Raw genomic sequence first — 23,466 nt, forward strand, 5'->3', positions numbered from 1 at the left:
ATCGTCCTTTCGACTTTTCTAGTCACCTTACTTTTCCAAGAAAAAAAAACAAAGTAAAAATTCGGACATCTCACATTCTCACTGTAGCAGATTTTCAGTAGTAATCCTCTTTTACTTCTCAGATCTAAATCGCCATTGTTGTACCTTCAACTTAGAGAGAGAAACTCAAACACCATTTTCTCTCTCCTCCATTTTCATCGACCTTCAAACTTCTTCAATTCAATCAACAGCAATCTCCACCATTTCCCCAATTCAATCGCAAAGATCCACAGTTCTAACACCTCTGAATTCCGCAATCAATGCTGTCGATTTTCTAGGGTTTATGAAATTCGATCGAAATCAGAGTAGAAGACGCTGAGTTTTCCGATCGATTGATTGATAATGGAGTCGCGACCTTCTGTTTCGGGAAGGTTTAATCTCGAAGCAGCAACAGCGAGTACTTCATCATCATCATCATCTTCACCATCAAGGGAGAATAGTATCTCAAGAACAAGCTCGAATTCTTCTCTTTCAAGTAAGGCGATTTTTGAGCATAATTTGTCTTCAATTCTTAATAATCCTCACTCTAGTGATGCTTCTTCTTGGCTTGGATGGTGGTCTTCGCCGACATCGGTGATTTTGCCTGAATTTGCCCCAATTAATACTTCGAAACCTGGATTGGATGCTAATAAATCTGATTTTCAACCGTATTTGAATTCGATCTCGGAGCATTATGCTCGATTCGAGGATATTCGGAATCATAGTAGTAAGGAGAATGTTGATATTGTTGAGAATATTGGAGGACAGGGAGAAGCGTTAGTTGCTTGTTTGAGGGAAGTGCCTGCATTGTACTTTAAGGAGGATTTTGAGCTTGAGGATGGGGGGACTTTTCGGGCTGCTTGCCCGTTTTCGACGATGAATGAGAATTTGGTCCTGCAAGAGAGATTGTCCCAGTATCTGGATGTGGTGGAGATGCATTTGGTGAAGGAGATCTCGTTGCGGTCGAATTCGTTCTTTGAGGCTCAGCAGCAGCTGGGGGATTTGAATGTGAAGATTGTTGAAGGGTGTAAGAGGATTAGGGAATTGAAGGAGACCATCAGGTTGCTAGATGCTGATGTTGTTGGGTCGGCGAGGGAGATTCAAGAGTTTAGTTCAATGAGGGGCAACTTGTTAGAGCTTCAGCAGAAACTTAGGCTTATATTATACGTTGATCAAGCTCTTGGTGCTCTTAAGCTGGTAACTTCTTTGCTGATTTGTATAGCTACATGTTATTGTTTATGTTGTATTTGCTTATTTTAACATTTGATTGGCTTCGCTTGAAATTTGATTAGGGGGCACAATTTTCTCTGTTATATGAGCTGCAATGTATAGAGTTTGATATTTTTGTACATTCTTAGAATGATCTTGAGTAGTATATGATACAGATTGTGCAATGTATACAAATACAATGCTGCTGTACGCATAACTTTGGTGAAATATTTCTAGGGTGATATTATTAATGTGGGATTTTCACTGTGTGTAGTGATTATAGGATGATACAGATTGTATTGCTGGAAAACTGGGAAGGTTACAATCAATATCAGCCTTAGTTGTGGTTGCACTATATTTTGGTACAGTAGCCTTTTGCAACTTTAGTAACAACCTATAGGTGGCTTTATGACATTGTAGTTGGTGATTTTGGGATCTCGGAAGTTATGAGTAGTCTACTCTTGCAGTGTTGCTTCTGGACATGGGTGACCCACAGTGACTTCTGACAATGAGTGCAATATAATAGATCTTCTATTTTGACTTCCTTTGGTTGAAAATATAGTTATTACTCCTTTAAGTTTGTCTGGGCGGTTGTTATCGTGCTTTCAGCAAGGTTTTGGACATTGCTATGTGTCTAAGGCTTTATTTTCTTATTTTTTTACAATATTTTGGTACAAAATGACGTGTGGATCCTCCATACCCATGCTGGAGTGTCAAGGATTAGGTACGAGTACATAGGGTGGTATGAATTGAAGGGTCTAAGTAACAAAGTTATTTCCATTTCTTATTTTGGGAAGAGGGTGCCTGGTCAACCAAAGGTTAATCCATATAGATTAGAAGGGTTACGCCACATCCATCATTCCATCCCCACCTGCAAAGGAACACTTTTGCCCATCATAACCGTTCGGTTGAGTGGAAGCTGGACAGTAAAAACAACTGAGTAAGAATTTGGCTGTGAATTGGAGGTGGGGCAGAAAAAGGCAAAAAGATCATGCCCTCAAGCTACGTTATTTGTAAGGAAGTGCACTCTAGCTCAGACATTATTATGTTCTAAGGAAAATTGACGGAGGAACAAAGGAACCTGAAAAAAAAAATGATCTGATATGTATTTCACTAGCTAAGTATTCAACCTTTCTATTAGCTATTTCTTTGATAATCCTCTATAGATGTGCTTGAGGTAAAAGCAGGGGGGTAGTTTGGGGAGCTTTATGCATTCTTAATGTCTAATAGCTCTGATTCCACAAGATTTATAATGTGTGACCCAAGTTTAGGTATTAAGAACTGTTTCTGTTCTTCGTCATATCCAGAGAAACACTTTTTGCATTATGCATCAGTCCCACTGTTCTGTTGGATGGGAGTTCCTTGTTGAGGTTGTGGGAGCCGTCAATTTTGTTGGTGTTATTGTATTATTGGTCAAAATGAACAGAGCGCTTTATATCCACTTAATATCCTTTTTTGATACCCTGGTTTGTGGTTTTTAATACCGTTCCCTAATTAATTCGTACAAAACACTGTTATGATTGATATTGTTGTTGCTGGTGTTCAATATTCAACTTCAGTATATCTGCATTCTTTTGCATCTGTAAATAACTATATGTTTTATGTTCAGCTTGTTGCATCTGCCGATTGTGCTGGAGCATTGGACATTGCTGATGATTTGCGGCAATTACTGGTATAAGCAAATCCTATGTGCTGGTTAATCTGCCATTTTTTGTGTACATCATCTGAATTTCTTCCCAGTTTACCTTCATTTTTTTCCGAGGTTGTACTTTTAATGATCATAGATGTTGGTCATACATTGGGTAGTTGATTGAATGTATCAAACTAGATATCTGGGCCAACCTAAACCTAAATTCTTCTTTATAATATTAAAATTTGCTCAAACACTGATCTGGAGTTCTGGAAACAGAAAAGGGATTGAGACAATCTAATATATAAAGCTCAAAGAAGTTGATATGGGTAGGAGGTTAGCCTTCTAGTCCCTTACAGTCATATTTTCTGCTGGAGGGTAGCATTTGCAAATCTGTTCGCTTCTTGCTCCACTTTTGAATTGTTTTGTTGCTGTGAAAATTTTACGTTTAATGAGTTTTATCTTTGATATAGCAAACAAAGTGGAGTGTGAAGGTCAACTTGTGTAAGTTTTTAGTTTCTGATCATATATCTTTTTTGCCAGGATGGGGATGAGTTGACAGGTTTACATTGCTTTCGTCATTTGCGGGACCATGTTGCTGCATCAATGGACTCCATATACAGGTTGGTCTACTCAACATGGTACCAGTATATATCTTGGAAATTAAGCTTCATCTAATGTTGCATAGGTTTCTTAAAAATAATTTATATTCTAAGTACATTTTCAAGTGGATTCAAGCCTTTGTTGGTCTAAGGAGAAAATCATTTCTACTGTTAACTTTTGGAGATTATGATGGATTAGCAATTTAGCTTGATGTTCTTGAACTATTATGGGATAGGATCCTATATACAATCTTTGTTAAACCTCTTTGTTCAACTATTATTTTTGCAACAAACTATGCGATTTAAAGTTGGATTATATATAGTTGTTCCAATTGATAATTATGTCATGGCTGCTAGCTGTGGTCTATCTTTAACTCATTGAATTCATTCTTGTAGCATTCTTTCAGCAGAATTCATGCGTGCATCTTTGCATGATGCCGGGGATTTAGATGCTATAATTGTATCAACAGCAAAAGAAAGAGCTTCTGTACCCAGTAATGGAAGGCTTGATGATGTGAGTATGACATTGGTCTTCTGGTTTCTTCCTTCGTTACCCTTATTGTTAATTTTGAGGGATTTAGATTTGTGGATGACGTATGTCTTTTGTGGGTGAGTCTTTTTGGAAACCAACTCATTACTAGCCTTGACTAGTAACATGTTGATATCCTAGACCCTGCCATTAACTTATTTGTGGCTATCCTTATTATCTTTTGGTAATTCTATCTATGTAATCTTCCTCATTTTTACTTTAATTGCTGCTGGTCCTTAAAATTGGTATGAGGGTCAGTGGAATAGGGTTTTCATGGCTGACTAGCATGTAGCTGGAAACCTGATTCAAGTCTCCCTCTTTGCAGGTTAAGCTAGACGAAGAAGAAACTTCTAATTTCCGAGATCTTGTTTTACCTATTGTGATTGGACTGCTTAGAACGGTGAGAAGCTTTTTCCTCCTAAAATTGATTTTTTATTGTATGCTGCCTAGCTCTATTGTTCCTTTTTAATAAATCTGTAGGCCTTAGAGCAATGTAAAATTGTGTTGGTGATTACTTTGCTTAAGCTAGGATGCTAAATTTGAAAGTCATCGTTAATTTCCTAATCAATAGTAGATAATTTCTTACTAATAGTAAGTGGGTCGAAGTGGATAAGTTATTTTGCATTATCAAGAGAACTTTTTCACTTTACATTAATTTGTGATGTTTTCTGTTTGTGTCGAATTTTCCCTTTATAATGGAGTTGAAGATATACGATTATTTGACATATAGATAATAGATTATGGCAGTGGTCGTTGTGTATTGTATCCCGTATTGCCAAATTGAAATAATGTAATATAATAATGTCGATGTACTGTTTAGTATTTCCACTTAAATTGCATGATGATTTTTGAATATCCTGGCAATTTTATGCTATGAGAAATCCGTATTGTTTCTGAATGAAGTTCTTCATCTTTTGTCTCTCTTTTGCTACAAAATCAACTAGAAAAAAGAAGAACGGAAAGTTGATTGACCTGTGTTAAATTGATGACATGTAAAGGAGATTTCTATTGCTCCTGAATGAAGTTTAAACTTCTGTCTCTTTTTCCTACCTAGTCAAATAGGAAAAGGATAAATTCAAAGATCTGCTGTTAAACTGATGACTAGAAATGTTGTGCTTGTTTTCTGTGATCATTGCAGACCGCCTGTGCAAGGGAAAACTTAAGCCTTTGAAAATTTTGGCTACTTGTGCAGTACTCAGTGTTGTTTGTAAAAGATATAATTAAGACTCCAGTGTCTTGACTATTCAATGCTTAGTAATAAATAGTAATATGTGAATGGGTTTTTTCATTTGCTGAACTAACATGTCATATGGGTCTATGTGTCACTTGTCAGGCAAAACTACCATCTGTTCTGAGAATGTATCGTGATACACTTACTGCTGATATGAAGACAGCTATTAAAAATGCTGTGGCAGAGCTGCTACCAGTTCTGATTGCTCGGTCTCAAGAGTCAGATTTCTCGGCTGGAGAGAAGACTGGTGATGCAGATGGTGAGATACTCTCCAAGCTCACCCCTTTATCCTAAAAACACCTGAGAAACATTTTGTTTTCTTTGTCATTTCTGTTAGTTATTCAGTCTGATCAAATTAAGGGAAAATAACCTATTGGCACTTGGTGTATGATTTAGGTGGAGGCTCGTCTCTTGCAAGCAGGTTAAGGAGCCTGTCATCTGAAAGCTTTGTTGAGCTATTAGCTGCTGTTTTCAAGATTGTCCTGGTAATGTATGCTCAAGCAATACTCATCAGTAGATCATTTATGTTGTAATTTTTTTTTTGATAAGTTTTAGGTAAAGTTGGTTAGAGGCTTAAGGCTAGCTTTTAAGTAAAAGATTTACACTTTGTAAATGTGGCAAAAACATTTTTGAACAAAATGCATATCATAGAATGCAGTCTGGTGCATGATCTAATACAACTAGATCTCACATAGCAACTAGTTAGTTTCAATTTCATTACTGAAGTTGAATTTTGGGCATATTGAGGAATGATTTAAACATATTGTTTGACAAATTGTACGAAATAGTAAGACTAACCTATATATACCCTTGTCATGACTATGAAATACAGAGAATGTTTAGTGATAGAACAGCGTTGAATCACCTTATTACAAACCTAAAACCCTTTCCCTTTCTTCTTTAACTTAATGAGGAGAGGAAAGCCATGTCAGTAGTTATCTTTGCAAATCAGGAAAAGAGCTAACTGAGGGAATACCTCATAGATGCAAGGATTCAAGGACCTATGATTACATTATGCATACTTTTGATAGTGATTGCTCTTGTTCAAGCTTGGTGCACTATTCATTTCTTAAAGCAGAAACTTGAAGGATCGTCTACTTTTCTACCCTTGGGTATTCTTCACAAGGCAGTTGAGTGTTTATTTATCTGGGTCTTCTAGGTTCTATTGGACCCAACAAAAGAGGTTTCAGTTGCAAAGAAAAGAAGGGCTAAAGACTAAGTGGATTAGTGAAATGTGGAAGTTGATGCTGAGCTATTTGTTTGTTGACAGCTCGACAGGAAAAGAGAGGAGTTAGGATATTAGAGACTAGAGAGCTTATCTTGTTCTGATGAAGCCTTAACTTTATCTTTTTGGACATGTCCTGTTACTAAGCATATGGTTTGTATTACCTGTATAATATTCGGATTATATAAATTGGGCAAATGATGAGCTTTGACCAGTATCTTATATGATAATGAACATGTGTATACTTAAGGGGTAATTGACCTGCTTGCAGACTTGAGTGAGTTTAGGTCTTTTGTTTAACAAAAATTAGCAACTTTAAAGTGAGCTAGTTCAGGCTCTAACGAGTGCACTGGTTACCTCAACATCTCAACCACTTCTATGAATGTTTACATGGCTTTATAAATTAGTTTGCTTGTTTTCTCTGTTAAGTACGACGTGACTTATTCTGTTTAGTAAATATAGGCACATCTAGTTCGGGCAGCTGAAGTTAAAAAGTCCATTGAGTGGATCATGTCTAATCTGGATGGTCATTATGCATCCGAGTCCGTTGCTGCTGCTATTGCACATGGTGCTGCAGCTTCCGAAGCTGCACAAGATGATAATGATAATCAAAATCAAGTTAATCACGCAATTGCATATTCTTCTCAAAGAAATGCTACCAAGGCTCCTTCATTACAAGGGAAGGCTACTGAACTGACAAGTACATCTAACGTATCCAAAAATTTCAGGTCAGCTACTTCACCTTTCTTTTAAGATGCATTGTTCCTTATCTTTATTTTTGGCATGATGTATATTGATCATGTTGCTGGTGTTGAATAATAAAGTAATTCTGTACATTAATTTCAGTTGTTATATACATATAACAAGCATTATCTTCTTTTAAATGTCTGTTTTCCAAATACATTCTAGGGGATAGTTTGTACTGTCTATAAAGTGGTTTGGTAACTCTGGTATGAGTGAAGGAGCCAAGACAAGTTCTAATTCTGGGGTGATACTTTGCAGTGAAAAGTTTCAGTTAGGTAGGACTGGCACAAAGTTATGGGACATGGGATATAGAAAGTAGGATTGGGACGTATGTTATGTCAAAGAAAGATTGTTTCATATATCTTTGCTCCATAATTCAAGGTAATGTAGAAATGGAGGAAAATGTTGCATTGTATCAATGCTGAATGGATGAAATATAAGAGCAATTTAGTGTGAAAAGAAAATCCCAACTCAAGGAAAATTCTTTTGAGTAGATGTGAGATTAATTTTCTCAGTTGTGCAAAATGTTGGCCTTATTAGCAAGTGTGCAATTTAATTGTGGTAGAAATGAGGATGCTTTAACTGAAGGAAAATTGATGGAGGCAGCGAGTCATGAATGATTAATTAATATTGAAAGATGAAATTTGAATTTTCCAAGAATAAGACGTGAGAATATTATTCTAGGGGGTTATTAGGTAATTTATGGTCCACTCTGAGCAAACAGTTCATTGAGTGGTGGTGGTGGTTTGGGCAACATTGTTCTTAATAGTAAATTTCTTATTACTATTACTTATGCTAATATTTAATCTTCTTCTTCTTTTTTTTTTTTTTTTTTTTTTTTTTTTTTTTTTTTTTTTTATGTTTATATTTCACTGTGAGATTGCCAATGTCCTGAAGTGTCTGCCACTTGCTATCCTTTTAGTTGTATTATATCGTTTCACATTATGATAGTCTATTCAGAAATTGTTGTTATTGTTTCTGTTATTTTTTGTTATCATTATTGTTAGTGTTTTTGTTGCCTATTCTGCGGAGCAGGTTTTCTTGCCATGTTAGTAGAAGGAAGAAAAAGTGCATTCCTTAAGGGAACTGCCCTTTTGATTGTTTTTAACCGCCTATGGTTAAGGCCATGTTCCTCTGGAGTTTCCCAAACTTTGTCAAACCTCCCACTAACTAAGTAGAAAGAAAAAGTACTCTTTTTGGTAATCATCACTACAAATTGTTTCTTTTGGACTACCTTTGTCTTAGTAGTGGTTGAGCATGGCTTACATTTTACAGTGTTTGGGCATAAAAATGATATGTGATAGCATGTCTCTGTTTCAAAAGGTGTAGTGATTAAACCCTAGTTTTGGACAGAGCTGATGTGTTGCGAGAAAATGCTGAAGCTGTCTTTGCAGCTTGTGATGCTGCCCATGGAAGGTGGGCGAAGCTCTTAGGTGTTCGTGCTCTTCTTCATCCCAAGTTGCGTTTGCCGGAATTTCTTAGTATATACAGCATCACCCAAGATTTTATAAATGCTACAGAAAAGGTATGGTGAAGATGTACTTGTATTGTGTATCTGTCCTATTCTTAAGTTACAGAAATGTGTTCATGTTCTGGTTTTGAGCCCATATCTTGGTTATATGAACAGATTGGTGGAAGGTTAGGATATAGTATACGAGGTACATTGCAGTCACAAGCAAAAGCCTTTGTTGATTTTCAGCATGAATCTCGTGTAAGTATTTCTAGGTGCTTATTTGATATGAGTCGCAAGAAAATATTGTATTTATCATGAACCCACCTCTCTGCTGGCTGAGGCAGGTGTCAAAAATTAAGGCGGTGTTGGATCAAGAAACATGGTCAGAAGTTGATGTTCCTGATGAGTTTCAGGCCATTGTTGCTTCAATGCGTGGTTCAGATTCTTTAATTACTGAGAACTTTGGTGACGATCAAGGCACTTCAATAATTTCAAGCAATGGTGTGTCAACTGTGGTTGACGATAGTAAAGAATCCAATGTTGAGCAGCATATAGAGAGAACTGATTCAAACAATGTTTCTGGTGATGTGTCCAATCAAGAGAAATCTCAGCATTTAGGCGAGGCTAATGATGCAAGTAAAGCTGATGCTGGTACTTCAGCGCTCAGCAAAAGTAGCAATACAAAGGACCGTGGGAAATCAACTTCTCAAACACTAATGTACAGGGGCGTTGGATATCACATGGTTAACTGGTTAGTTATTCTACCTTTTATTTTAGTCGTTGCCACCTTAGCTGTTATATATCTCATGAATTTCTTACTGGCATATGTTAGTAATTTACTGTACTGTTATGTTTCTGACATCAATGATGGTTGACTGTCTTGGGAAGTTGGGAGAGTACAGAGTAGGTTGTTCTTCTTTCATCTATAAGTTGAATTCTGAGAAGGCTTGTGCTTGGCTATGCTAGACTCTTTTTGGTGTAGTGTTGGAGAAGGGTTTTGATCTAAAATGGAGGAGGTGGTTTAGCAGCAACCTTTCCACTTCATGTTTTCTGGTCTAGGTTTACAGCTGTCCATGTTTTGAGTAGGATTTTGTCAAGGATTTAAGAGACGGGATATATTAACGGCTTTTGAGGTTGTGTTATGTTGGCAATTTGCTGATGGTTTAAAGAAGTTTAAAATCCTGTGTGTTATGTTGGCAATTGGCAATTTGCCGGGAAAGTCGGGACTTGGGTGCTTCTTGGATATATGGGGGATTCATCTTGAAATGTAATTGAGAATAATAAGCTCCCAGTTCCTATTTCTAAGGTCAGCCATTCCGTGAAAACCCCACAAAAGAGTAAAATGCCAAGTTCTTTATCTATTGATAAAAATCATAGACCCCAACTATGGTGTGGACTAATATAGCACCCACTTCAAGTTCACAAATATGTGGTCATCCTTTATTGTATTTCCTTGATGGATCCAGTGTACATTTGGTGACCTAAGTTAACTTTATTGCTTCATCCATGCATAATGTGTATTGTGTTTTGCAAGTGAAATTACAGGAATTTTCCTGCTTTTACAATCTAAAAAAACTGCTGTCAGAAGTTATTTAGTGTTGTTGGGAATTGAGAACAGGTTGGGGTAGTTCGGCTAATCTGTTTGAGCTTATGTTTTTGTCTTATAGTGTGAGTGTAATGTTAGTTTTGGCAGGTGCTAGAAGCTTAATCTTTTGTGAAAACTGTATTAATTTGCTATTTTGTTGGTAATTTGACTGGAGAGATAAAACAGGATCTTATGGAATCATATGTCTAGCATTATCACTGTGTGGGAGCGGGTAGTGTTTTTAGCCTTATGACAGCCTTTGCTCAATTGGTTGTGGAGTTTTCTTTGGCCTGATCATGATATATGTAGTACAAGATTGGAGCCTCCCTTTCTTTTATGTGTCTGTAATTTTGATGTTCCTCGGTCCTTCCATCATCCAACTTCTTTTGTCCTTGACTTATGTCATAACCCGGAGCTGATAAAAAGGGTTTTGTTGGCCCCATTTATTTTTTGGAAGTTAATTACAATTTATAATCAGTATTTCTTTTGAAATTCTTTTATTTACAAAGTGAAATAATCTACTGACTTGGCTTCAATATTGTGGCTTCCAGTGGCTTAATATTGCTGAAGATGCTGTCAGAGTATATTGATATGAATGATAGTTTGCCGTCACTTTCATCAGAAATAGTTCACCGCGTTGTAGAGATTTTGAAGTTCTTTAATACAAGGACCTGCCAGCTGGTTCTTGGCGCTGGTGCTATGCAGGTAAATCAACATTTCATAGCTGATTTACAGCTATTAACGTTTCTGCTACTTCTTTGTTGGCTTGTTATGATCTTTGTGATGTGACCTTTTCTTTTTGGACAAATTGCTTTATAATCTACAGTATACTCTGTGTATGTGCAAGGCCGGTGAAGCACCTGTGCAAAGAGACCAACTGCACAGGGCCTCACAATGCAAGGGGCCTCAAATCAGCAAAGTTCTTTAATATTATAATCAAAGAAAGAAACAATTAGTCCAAGTTAATGGCTTCAAGCGTTAAATAAATTAGAACTCTCAAATTTCTGACATTATAATTATTAAACAATAGTGGGTAGGGCCCCATTTTTTTTGTGAGATGTTAAATTTGAACAGGGCCTCCGTAATAGTGAGGACGGCCCTGTGTATGTGGTCTGAGACCGTTTGATGGGCCCTCCCTGTCTTTCGTTTTTGAATTTATCCAGCTTATGCCTTTTGTGTTTTCTTATTGTGTAACATCCCAATAATTCTCTCTTTAAACCCGTGAGTACCCTAAACAATATCCAAGAGAATTACTGACGTGCTACTGCCACGTGTTGTTCAAACGTTAAGGCTATATCAGAAATTAGCAGCGGAAAAACTAATTCAGTTATAAATAAGTTTCAAAACCAATAAACAAAACTAAATTAAGTCTTACAACTTGGAACCATTAAGGCCTGCATTCAAAACCCAAACTAGTAATAGTATAAAATGAAACAGAGTTTAAATAAATTCAAAATTAAGTAGCAAAATAAGTTGTGAAAATTAACCAACACTCCACTCAAAATCCCACCACCTTGATGCGAATGCTGAATATGTAAAGACCTGTGGTTAATCTGCTCCCCAATATTACAAGTGTAAAAATTGGATCGTCACATGGTCATTGAGAGGCGAAGGCCATGACCAAAGAAAGACACACAAAAGCACACAATCAGCAACGCTGAGTACATACAAGCTACGAAACATAATAAGAAATCCCTAGCATGCTACTAATATTCAATCATTACACACAATTAAATTGTAGACTTAATACACAACTCAACTGTAAGTTTTACTAAGACTTCACTAGTTAATAGTAGTTAAATTATTTCATTTTATTTATCGGATTAAGCAATAGACAAGGTTGTCCATCCCATGCTCCATTTGGAACATCAATAAAAGAAAAAACCCATGCCTCCTTTTGGAAACGTCAATAAACATCCAATGGCCACATCCAATGGCCATGGGCGCGACTCCGTGACCATAGCTAGTATGAGATCTCATCTAACTCCTAGTTTTTGAAAAGTATTTGAAACAAGAGACTCGTAGATCAGACGACCTCTAGAAAAGTGCACGGCTAATACCCCGTGTACCCCAACCCTTGATTGTCATGACTCCAGATGTGCACAAATCCAGAGTTTTATTGCTCATCCATGTTGCACTTTACGTAATTAACAAGTTTAGACTTGGTGATGACTTGTATACAAAACAACACAATACAATCAATCCAATATCAATTCAATCAAGTAAACCAAGTTTCCAAATTCAATTCTTGATTTATTAGTGACAAGCAATATTTATTATTGATTCCTTTAACTACCTCGGTGTATAAACACCTTGAGTGCATAAAGCACCCCAAAACCTTAACCTCGTCTTATAAGACTTAAATTCTTCCTTTACTCATTCTATCTTAATAATCATGAACGAGTAATAAATAAATCATTTCACGTATTCACGTACAATTGCCTCTAAGTGCATCTTACAAAATTAATGCATAAATAATACTTGCAAAGTAGAATAACACACAACATACGGAAATCACAATGTATAACCAAACAGTTAAGCCCAGTCTTCTCTATACATGATACTAAGTTCTCGATACATCCTTAAACATGAAAGGCAAAGTTTCGTATCTTATACGTACCTTGAGAAACGAATTGGTATTGCCACTTTACCAACTAGAAATCACCTTCTATAAAGTCCTATCTGGTGGTGTGCTGGGAGGCGTGGTGTGCTGGGAGGCGTGGCAGCAGGCGGTTGCCAGTGTGAGGTGGGTCGGCGGCTACGGTGGCTGGTGTTGCAGCGGTGATTTTTTTGTGAGTTTAGAAGCAGTAGAAAGGCAAAGTTTTTTTTTTGGGATTTCTCATTGTTTTGTACGTGAGATTGAGTTGTGAATGAAGGGGAAAAATTTAGGTGGGTAAAAATAACAAGTAGTGGGTTTTGGGGTTTCCTAGTCCAAATATAATTAGGATGATTTGTTTAGGCCTAAATATATATCAAGATTATAAATATAGTGTAAAGTTGGGCTTTGAGGTAACTTGGACTAGGCTCTTAATTTGTATGGGTAGAATGATTATTGTCAATAGCTAGTAATGACTAAATAACTTAAAATTAATTTATTAATTTCAAAATATTTATAAAAAATATATAATTATTGTAAAATAATCTTATAATTAATAATAAATTATAATTATAAATTACAAAATCATGGGGGATTACATATTGGGTGTGGGGAGGGATGTTTGTTTGTCAACCATTAGCCTGGGCTTCTTGTCCTCTGACTTAATTATCTGCATGCTTTTCCTACTGTTTCAGTAATCTTGATTGCCATGTTTAAATTGCAGGTGTCTGGTTTGAAATCAATCACTTCCAAACATTTAGCTTTGGCAAGTCAAGTCATTAGTTTTACATATGCTATTATTCCAGGTGCGTGAGTTCAATAATCTGTTCCCAATGAACTTGTTATGAAACATAAATTGAGCAAAGAGCTATAAATCTAAGAAAATTATTTATTTATTTATTTTATTAAGTTGGGTGATAAAAGAATAGATAAAGACGGTATTCATATTTTTCTGGGTAATACGAATGTACATTATTATTAGAAATGGTGACACAGGATGTTAGAAAATGTACATCTTGTTTGGCCATTAATGTGGTTTTATGTTGTGGCCGAGATGATTTAATTTTAGTTATCTACTTTCTCGTTCTTGTCAAAAGATAAAAATGGATAGATGAAAAAAATTTGGTGCTTCATGCATGAGAAATTGTTTGTTACATACTGTTCAGTTGCGGATAGCAAAACGTAATCTATTTCGTGTAATGCCTATGATTGAGCATCAAGCATATTACTCATCTTGACTGGTTTAAGATAAAATGTTTTGTAAATCATTGTTAGCTAGAAAATTCTAATGCTATGTTCCTTTCTGTGTTTCAAGATATCAAGCAGGTTCTTTTTCTCAATGTACCAGAGACCAGAAAGCCACTGTTAAAGTCAGAAATCGATCGGGTGGCACAGGTATGGATTTTAATATGCTGTTACCCCCTTTTGTTTTTCTTTGTTATCTATTTCCATTCATACTCTATACAGTTTCGTTGCCTTTGATATAGTGCTCTCTCTCTCTATGGAGCTTCAAGTATACGCAACCTTGTCTATACCAATGTAAATTCAACAAGCCATTGGATTCGTCTACTCCTCTGTAGAGACTCCTGCTTTGTTGAAACCGGACAGCCTTTTTTTTAATCTTGCTAGACATTTTTTCTATACTTTTTAATTTCCTACGAACCAATTTGTTTCTCATTCTATAGATGATTATATGTGACATCATACTTTATTTGGTGTCTACCAATTGCATTTGTCAAGTTCAAGGTTTCATTTCCTTAATTCCTGAAAATAGAAGTGTTTTAAATATTGGTCTGTTTTTAATCCTTGATTCTTTATATGTGTGTATGTTTATTTAAGAACATGTCTTAGAATGCTATATTATTTTCTAGGACTAGTCAGTGCAGGAGAACAAAAGGGCAAATTTATTTCTCCACTGTACTTGTCAACCGTCAAGTATGCAGTCTCCCTTTAATAGAAATACAATTGTGCATTTCAGTGGATATATTTGCTCTGGACTTGAATTATATCTGTGAAGACCACTGAAACTCTATGCAGAACTTTCTTGACAACAATGTCTAAGAAGGCTGAGGAGATGATCTAAAATTGTCATAGCAAGAAGGCAACATAAAGAATGAAGACTTTACTACTTGTCTGTGTGCTATCACTGGAAGTTGTAATGCATATGTTAGCAATTTATGGCCTTCAAATATATTTTTCTAGGAGTAAACTTGAAACCACAATAAGCAAAGGCACACACTCTTGTCCCTGCGAATTCTTGGGGGCCCTGGACCTGCTGTTTTCCCTATTCTCTCCCTTCCCACCCCCACTCACTCCCCCCCTCCCCCCACCCCCCCCCAAAAAAAAAAAAATTCTGCATTTCTGATGCTTGTAGCTTCTTCTGAAAATGACCTTGTTGTTTGGTTTTTAGCTTTTAACGTAGTCATATATATCTCTCTCCTTTGTAGGATTATAAGGTCCATCGGGATGAGATACATACAAAGCTGGTTCAGATTATGAGGGAGAGGTTGTTAGTTCATTTACGAGGATTACCTCATATTGTTGAGAGTTGGAATAAACCTGACGATAGTGACACGCAGCCTAGTCAGTTTGCAAAATCATTAACAAAGGTAATGAATATCACCTTTTCTTTATGTTTCTTTTCCTTGGCAAATTAATCTCCTTTTTTTCTCCCTCCTATAGTCTTGTTTACATTCCTGATTTATTTCAGAGTTACATGATTGAAATCAAAAAAATGTTCAAAGTTTATTATGAGCCCCTTGATCATCCTTGTAATGTGAAATTTTGAAAGTCATAGTGTCTGTCTGCAAATCCTGGGCTTTGTGAGTCTTTTTGTTGTGAAAATTTCGTCTTTAGTATTTACAAATGTGAACTATTTTTTTACAAAACATTGTAGGAAGTTGGCTATCTTCAACGTGTCTTGTCTCGAATGCTTCATGAGGCGGATGTTCAAGCAATTTTCAGGTGATTTTGAATTATGTTGATCAATTGTTTGTAGTTTCTGTCATCTCACATGTTTATATGCATTCTTGTGCTGCTCCTCTTTCCCAAATTTTCAAATTTATCCAGATGTATGCCTAGCTAAGATGTGAGAATAATACACCCCCAATCTAATTTGTTAAAGCAAATATTTCCATAGATAGTAATAATTAATGATAAAAATGCCTCAACATACATATATATGTCAGATAGCTTGATCAAATACATAGTAAAGGGGTGTATAAATGGTGATCTGGGGGTAAGTTGAATTTTTAAAAAAATGAATTCGATACTGCATTTATTTATGTATAAAGGTTTGTATTCTGAAATCCACCACTTTAACCTCCTGAAAAAATTTGTTATAGCCCTTGAGTTATGGAATAGCCAGGGAGTAGTGTTGTCAATCTACTTCATATTATACTATCCATCCTATTATATATGTTTGTGTTATTAGTTTTTGTCGTACTTGCCTATTGTGTTGGCCGATCTGTTCAGCTTCTTAATTTGCATTTGTGTGGCTGCATCTTTTTCCTTTTTTTCCATCATATAGTTTCAAATTTTGAATTTCAATCTTAATTTCTGACATCTGTTATCTATAAGTATTGAAAAGTTAAATTTATTTATTTATTTTTATTGAAAAATAACCTTATGTTTCTTTTGTGAATCCCATCTGCAGGCAAGTGGTCATAATATTTCATTCACAAATTTCCGAAGCATTTTCCCGCTTGGAGATCAGCACTCCACAAGCAAAATCGAGGTACTGTTGTGTTGTTACATTGTAGCACTATGCCTGTAACCTTGATTTATAAACTTTTATCTGAAATATGTAATGGTGTTGCAGACTTTATCGGGACGTCCAACATATTCTAGGGTGTATACGCTCACTTCCTACTGATATTGCTAGCAAGTCAGGTGTTGCAAATTGGGGGCACCTTGATGAATTCTTGGCCCAAAGATTTGATAGTGAAGGTGATCAGTAGACTTGCTTTTGTACGTTTTTTCTCTTCTCCGCCGAAGGCATTATTGCAGATTGAAAAATCCACTGTTCAGCTATGCTATCATCCTCTGCTTCTGAATCTAGCTGTAGAAAGGTCAGTCGCTTGACTGTTTAAGAACACAATTTAATTCTTTTTTCAACTTTCATGCACATTACTCCTTTTTGGAACATGCCTTTCTATTTATCATATTGCACAATGGAGTTTGCCCAACTCTTTAGTTTTCCTTGTGTCAATCAAGGTATAAAACTAGATTATGGGTGTGTTTGGTAAAGAGTTTTTAAAGAGCTTTTAGCTTATTTTTTCAATTAGATGTTTGACCAATTAAAAAAGTTAATTTGGGTGTTTGGTAAATAGCTTATTAAAAGAGCTTTTTGGGCTCAAAAAGCTCTTTTAGAAAAGACTCACTATAAGAGCTTTTTAAAATTAGCTTATTGTACAATTTGCTTTTTGTCTCTTAAATACACTAAAACAGCTAACAATTAACAGCTATTTACCAAACATTTTTACACAATTAGCTAATCATAATTAGCTAGTCAAACCAGCTAATACAATCAGCTATATAAATCAGCTACCAGCTAATTACCAAACAGGCCCTATGTGACTTAGTAGTAAGTAGAAGATTTAGTACCATTTTGCTGAGTCTTGTTTAATTTGTGCAGGTATATGAGGTATAATTCTTTGGATTCTTATTTTTCACGGAGATTTCACAACCAGGATTTTTTTGTATACTAAATACAACAAACCTAATGGGTAGCATCCTTAAGACTTTGTTCCCCTGAAACAAATTTTCCGATTTTTCCCTAATTTAATTTAGTAGATGCAGGGAACAAAGAATAGTGTAACAGTTTTGCGTCTCCACTCCCCATCCTCTTTCTTTTTGTTTTCTTTTTAGGTTTTGGTTGCTGTTTTTTCGGTAACCATGTTCATATGAGGTTATTGTATGAGTATCAACAGCATTGCATATATGTTTCACAATTCTAAAGAGAATGAAAATTGTTTTCTTACTGTTTTTCTTCATTGAAGAGGCCTAATTGCGGTCAAGCTGATATGTAAAAATTTACATCAGAAACATTGTCGCGCACAATTGTGTGAAGGTGCTCATAAAATTCCCTACAATTTATTCCAGTTTATAGTTTAAACAAAGCTCCCATGGATATTGGTTGTTTATCTCTCGAACATTGCATTTCTTGAGTTGGATACTACTTGTATTGATCTTTTTGTCCTCCATGCTTCTTTTTAACAATGTAGTTTCCATGGTACAGACATAAATACAGAGTTCTAAATTTTTTAGTCTCAAATCCTTAAGATATGGTCCATATAGACATTATCTGTGGTATTTCAATCCTGTTAAAAGTAAATAAATTTGTCTTTCAATGATTAAATCAAATACTATTTCCGCTTCTTTTTAGTTGTAACAAAGCAATTTTATATGTCTCACAAATAATATTTCTTTGTTGCAAAACATGCGACTAAAAAGAAATACAGACAATATAATCTTATATATTACCACAATGAAGAGAGAAAATGAATGACATTAATAAAGTAGAACAAATAAAAAATGCTCCGTATAATTACTGGATTTAATATAATAGATAACAATTTAACACCAATAGACATGAGTTTGACTTAACTCTTATCTTTTTTTTTTTTTTTTTTTCAACCAAGACAGATTTCTCAATCACCAGCTCACATAGATAACTTTTTAATTATTAATTTTTATTTTTTTTTGTTATTTTTGGGTATTTCATATAACTATATTACACCAATGATTAAGCTGCCTCTTCCTTCATCTCAGCTTTGATGGCTGCAGCTAGCTCATCATAGGCAACACTCCAAGCACATTTCAATTCTTCACACCATTTGTCACCAGTTGCTTCTTCTATTGTTCTTAGTAATGCTTGTTTCACAACCTATTCATAATTAATCAATCAATATAGCTCGGTTAGTAGTTCGTGTCTCTTAATCAATACCGATTATTCAATAATATATTCAATGCTCATTATGGAGCAATATATTAGTCATACGAAAATCGTGTAATTAAGGAGTACCTCAAAATGGGGACCAGCCACTCCATTCTTCAAATGAATAGCTCCCAAATACTTAAGGGTAGTCTCTCCTACAACCACCTCGCCTTTTTCCCGAAGTTGAATTGCTGACTCGCATGTCTAAAGATCCATCGATGTACATAAGATAAAAAATAAAAATAAAAAAAATATCATAAGGTAAACTTCAAATTAAATCTAATATATATAAATAAAGTAGGCATTTTTGGAGAGCATTGGAAGCGCCACATAAGAAAAGGTATATTTTCGACCAATGAAAAATTAGATTTCTATTTTATTTTAGAATTAAAAAAATCGCTCGCCACCTAAACAAAAGTGACGAATGAAATTTTAAAATTTTGCCACGTAGGTAATAATGACGAATAGTAATTTATTAGGATTTTAATTATTTATAAACACTAAATTTTATCATTTTTGTTTGTTATAAAACTAAAAATTATCTTTAGATATTAGGATTTATATTATTTAAAAAACTAAAAATCATATTTTGATATTTAAAAATTATAAATTATCATTTGATGTTAATGGTTTTATGTAAATATCTGATGATATGATATTTTCATACAAAATTTTAAAACTTATCATGCAAGAAAAAAATTAAGAGATCACCAAAAAAAAAAAATATTTATATACAAAATGTATATAAAAATCCGTGCATCGCACGCGACATAAGCAAAAGTAATATTTCGACCAATGAAAAATTAGATTTATATATTAATTTATAATTTAAATTTTCATTCGCCATTTAAAAAAAATTAACAAATGAAATTTGAGAATTGAAAACAAAAAATAGTAATTTAAGATTTAAATTATGAAAAAAAACAAAAATTATCTTTTGTATTATCTTTTACATTAGGATTTATATTATTTTAACAAATAATTAGAAGTTAAAAAATATATTTTGATTTAATGATTTTATCTAACTATCCAATGAATGAGATAATATTTATTTCAATTTATAAATTCAAGTTCTATATACGTAAAATTTGAATAAGAATAATTTAAAACTTAACCAAATATTTTACCTTAAATTAATGTTAAAATAATAGAATAGAAAATAAAAACAAAAAATATTAAGAAATTACAAAAAAATATACAAAATGAAATATTTTAAAACCGTGCATCGCACGGGCTTACATCTAGTAATATATAATAAAAGGTCAATAGACACACTACTAATGACACATGTCAATTTTTGGTGTGTATTTAGTTTATTATTTTTTCAATAATTAATTACTACGAAGTATAGTTTATTTAAGGAAATTATTTTTAAAAAGATGTTTGTTATTGTCAAATATATAAAATGAGCAATAATATTTACCATTCTTATTCAATTTTGTTCAAGATATTTTAAACAATTTTTATATTTTATGCTATAAATAAATTAGTTTGACAAAAGAAAATATGGGGTAATTAAAATAACCGTGCATGGCAAGAGAACTAACCTAGTATATATATATATATAAAGGGGAGTTTTTTCCCAAGTTTTTAGAGAGCCACGTAGGATTTAATTTTCTTAGCGCGCCACGTAGGATTATAAAGTTTAGTTGTAGCCAATTAAATAAGAGATTATTAATTTATTTTACAATTAAATAATTCAAATATTATGTAAGCAAAATAGACAAATGATTTTTTTAAGTTTAAATTAATTAAATATAAAATATTATCTTTTGATATTAAGAATTTAATCTAAATATGCAACAAATTTTAGCACATAAATACAAAAAAATATATTTTAGAAAATTCAAACAAACCGTGCATCGCACGGGTTTCATCTAGTAGTTCATTAATTGTAGCTATTTTGGATAATTAAGGGTTTGTTTGGCATCGTTTTTTTATTTCAGTTTTCTGTTTTTTTAAAAACAAAAAACCAAAAGCAGGAAACAAAAAAAAAGTGTTTTCACTTTTCAAAATTACCATGAGTTTAATAAGTTTGACCAATTTTGTATTCATTATATGACATATATCATATGATTTCGAAAAACAAAAATCTAAAAAACAGAAAAACACAGTGATGCCAAACGAACCCTAAAATAATAAGAATGTACACTATCATTTTAAAATAGTGGGAGTAGTATTTTTGGTAAAATCTTATTTGTATTAGTGATCTAGTGTCTAAATAGAATTACCTTATAAAAAATGAAAGCAAGCTGACAACCTATACAATAGCTTGTACCTCCACTCCATTCATTCATTGAGTGAAAAATGCTGACTGTCAGTAATGTGTTTTGTGACTTTTGTCTGATATTTTAAATAAATCCAAGAGATGCATAGCCATTCATTTTCTAGAGTTTATCTTAGGTCGCTATAAACAATTATATCTTCCAATTTTATTTTATTTATTAGACAAGGATCTTCCAATTTATCAGTGTCAAAATGTGCAAAGAATTTGAAATAAATAATAAAATTTTCTTGCATATATATATATATATATATATATATATATATATATATATATATATATATATATATATATATATGTAATTGTCAAGTCTAATAAATTAACTATTTCAGTCGATTAAATCATATGGATTCTTCTTTATTTTGCACACATACATAATATTTCTTAAAAACTTTAATCAAGCTTCTTTCAAAATGACAAAACTCAATATATATACATGTAAAATAAACTTAACTCGACTCGATATATATATATATATATATATTATCGATGGGTTTAAGTGTTTAACACAATGAAACTTAAGATCACTTCATTTCATCATTTGTATGCAACTTACAACGACATTAGATGAAACATAGTACATACTCCAATACTCGTATTTGTTTTTAATAATAATACATGTAATTAAGAACTTAAGAAGATGATGATGAATTGATGATCAAGTTACATTGGTACTGTAAATTAAGAGACAGTAATAACAAATTAAATTACGTTTAAATTAATATTGTATTGTTGTTGTAGAATGACTTATACGAGTTAAATCGCGTGACATTTATTTAGCCAATTTATAAATGAATTATTAAGATCTAAAAACTCACTTGTTTAAGAAATTGAACTCACCATTTTAAAAACCTTAACAGCATGAGCTTTGAGTTTGGGATTGTTCTGCGGAATTTCCTCTGAATCCCTTAGAAACGAAAACATATCTTTTGCTGCTGGTGCTATTTCCAATATTCTGTTATATTTCACAAAAATAGGCCATTTTAATTAGAGTAAATAATATACTGTACTTTTTTTACAATCAATAATTACTTATATTACCTCTATAAACATCAAATAAATACTAAATTTATTTTTCATGTACAACATCTATCATTGAAAAATAAAGAAATAAATTTTATTTTTTAAAAAACTTACATGGTGAAGAAACGAAGACTGTATTCAGGGATATTTTGCTTCATAATATCCCATGATTCTTTAACCAATGCTTCATCCTTCTCTGTGAATGTCATTTTCTGTATTTCCTTCTTTCTTTCAAGTGTAATAAATTGAGGAAAATTGGTAAGCTGAAGTTTTTGGTTTGTAAACAAGTTCAAGCTAAGAAGGAAGCATAGTTAGCCAATTTATAGCTAGCATGGTTACATATAGCTAGGTTTAAGAAAATAATATAATAACTTTTTTTTAACATTTATCATTATTAAATTGCTTCCTCCGTTTTTTTTTTTTTTTTATCTTGTTTGGAATCTTTATAAACTATTGTATACTATATAAAAAGGTGCTCCTAAATAAGTCTACATGTCACGTGACGCCCTTCTCAATTAATCGAGTCTTTAATTGAATTGTACAAGATTTAAATCCATAATCTTAAGTTTAAAATTTAAAGTATTAGCCACTAAACTATCACCATATATATGTCAATATAATATATTAATTTTAACCATAAAATTAATGCAGTATATATTGTATGGATCGGAGTGTGTGATTATGTGTGTGATGACTTCATCTAGATGAACACTTTGAGCCTTTGATTGATGTGACTTTTATTATTCCTTTTACCATAATTTATATTTTATGTATTTTATGTTCCTCTTTAAGCATTCAACGTTGAACAAAAACTTTTTATATTTTTTTGGTTTTTTAATTACAAGGCTTGATTTTTGTTACCTTAGATACCACCTATCTAGATTTTGTATGTAACAAATTGTATTAGAAATTTATTGGGGAAAATTTGCCAAAGTGTTTTTATTATAAGCAAGCCCATTAAATTTCGTACTCTTGATAGGAAAAGGGTTTACAGTATTTGCTCCTTTCAGTTAGTCACATTTCTCTTTGCACAATTTTCACGACACACGTCAAATTATAATATTTTCAAATATGTGATACATATACCTTTACTCTATAAACATTGATATTATGAAAGTTGAATTTGAAACAAATTAAATAAGTGTATTTCTTCTTATACATTTGTCAAAAACTTATTAGACTCCTTCACAATTAATTTTATAAAAGTTTTATACGAAATTTACAAGAATAATTAGAAGGCGTACGATAATAAATAATTTAAATTTAATAACTAGTATGATTCAATCATTGCTAAATTTTACTAGGGGAGGGTGAACCGAAGTAGGGATCATACAACTTCAAATGATAAAGATATTTGTCTATTTGCATTCGTGTGGGCAGCACAAGTGAAGTTGACAAG

At 33.4% G+C, this 23,466-nt stretch overlaps 2 protein-coding genes across 3 annotated transcripts; one reads left to right on the forward strand and one right to left on the reverse strand.

Moving 5' to 3' along the window:
* Positions 1 to 17,950, forward strand: LOC145562611 (vacuolar protein sorting-associated protein 54, chloroplastic-like). Of its 2 annotated transcripts, XM_081622942.1 has the most exons (19): positions 6 to 1,215; positions 2,837 to 2,899; positions 3,401 to 3,480; positions 3,856 to 3,973; positions 4,314 to 4,388; positions 5,322 to 5,478; positions 5,616 to 5,704; positions 6,907 to 7,172; positions 8,542 to 8,713; positions 8,816 to 8,899; positions 8,986 to 9,392; positions 10,778 to 10,931; positions 13,547 to 13,628; positions 14,138 to 14,217; positions 15,270 to 15,431; positions 15,719 to 15,786; positions 16,478 to 16,558; positions 16,643 to 16,892; positions 17,459 to 17,950. In XM_081622942.1, exons 1-18 carry the CDS (start codon positions 382 to 384, stop codon positions 16,779 to 16,781), a joined length of 3,111 nt encoding a protein of 1,036 aa, XP_081479068.1. In that variant the 5' UTR covers positions 6 to 381; the 3' UTR covers positions 16,782 to 16,892; positions 17,459 to 17,950. The 2 variants fall into 2 exon arrangements, with proteins under 2 accessions (XP_081479069.1, XP_081479068.1); XM_081622943.1 differs by lacking the exons at positions 13,547 to 13,628; positions 15,719 to 15,786; positions 16,478 to 16,558; positions 16,643 to 16,892; positions 17,459 to 17,950 and having other exon boundaries at positions 1 to 1,215; positions 10,778 to 10,879; positions 14,149 to 14,217; positions 15,270 to 15,408.
* Positions 17,951 to 18,342: 392 nt separating this feature from the next.
* LOC145564241 (anaerobic nitrite reductase HB2-like) lies at positions 18,343 to 22,354 on the reverse strand. The gene is made up of 4 exons (XM_081624568.1): positions 22,182 to 22,354; positions 21,885 to 21,999; positions 18,848 to 18,964; positions 18,343 to 18,709 (listed from the first exon to the last, which is right to left on the reverse strand). Exons 1-4 carry the CDS (start codon positions 22,274 to 22,276, stop codon positions 18,569 to 18,571), a joined length of 468 nt encoding a protein of 155 aa, XP_081480694.1. The 5' UTR covers positions 22,277 to 22,354; the 3' UTR covers positions 18,343 to 18,568.
* Positions 22,355 to 23,466: the final 1,112 nt, after the last annotated feature.

Source organism: Chenopodium album, chromosome 10, assembly GCF_948465745.1.
Source record: "Chenopodium album chromosome 10, dcCheAlbu1.1, whole genome shotgun sequence".
In the NCBI taxonomy this organism is placed as follows: Eukaryota; Viridiplantae; Streptophyta; class Magnoliopsida; order Caryophyllales; family Amaranthaceae; genus Chenopodium; species Chenopodium album.

Bases quoted from the DNA above. Each gene is read 5' to 3' on its own strand.
- LOC145562611 (XM_081622942.1), top strand. From the start codon at position 382: ATGGAGTCGCGACCTTCTGTTTCGGGAAGGTTTAATCTCGAAGCAGCA. The intron at 2,900-3,400 runs GTATAAGCAAAT...CTTTTTTGCCAG, and splicing joins ATGATTTGCGGCAATTACTG to GATGGGGATGAGTTGACAGG. The intron at 5,479-5,615 runs GTGAGATACTCT...TGTATGATTTAG, and splicing joins GAAGACTGGTGATGCAGATG to GTGGAGGCTCGTCTCTTGCA.
- LOC145564241 (XM_081624568.1), bottom strand. From the start codon at position 22,276: ATGACATTCACAGAGAAGGATGAAGCATTGGTTAAAGAATCATGGGAT. The intron at 22,000-22,181 runs GTAAGTTTTTTA...GAAATATAACAG, and splicing joins AGTCTTCGTTTCTTCACCAT to AATATTGGAAATAGCACCAG. The intron at 18,710-18,847 runs GTACTCCTTAAT...AATTATGAATAG, and splicing joins TGGCTGGTCCCCATTTTGAG to GTTGTGAAACAAGCATTACT.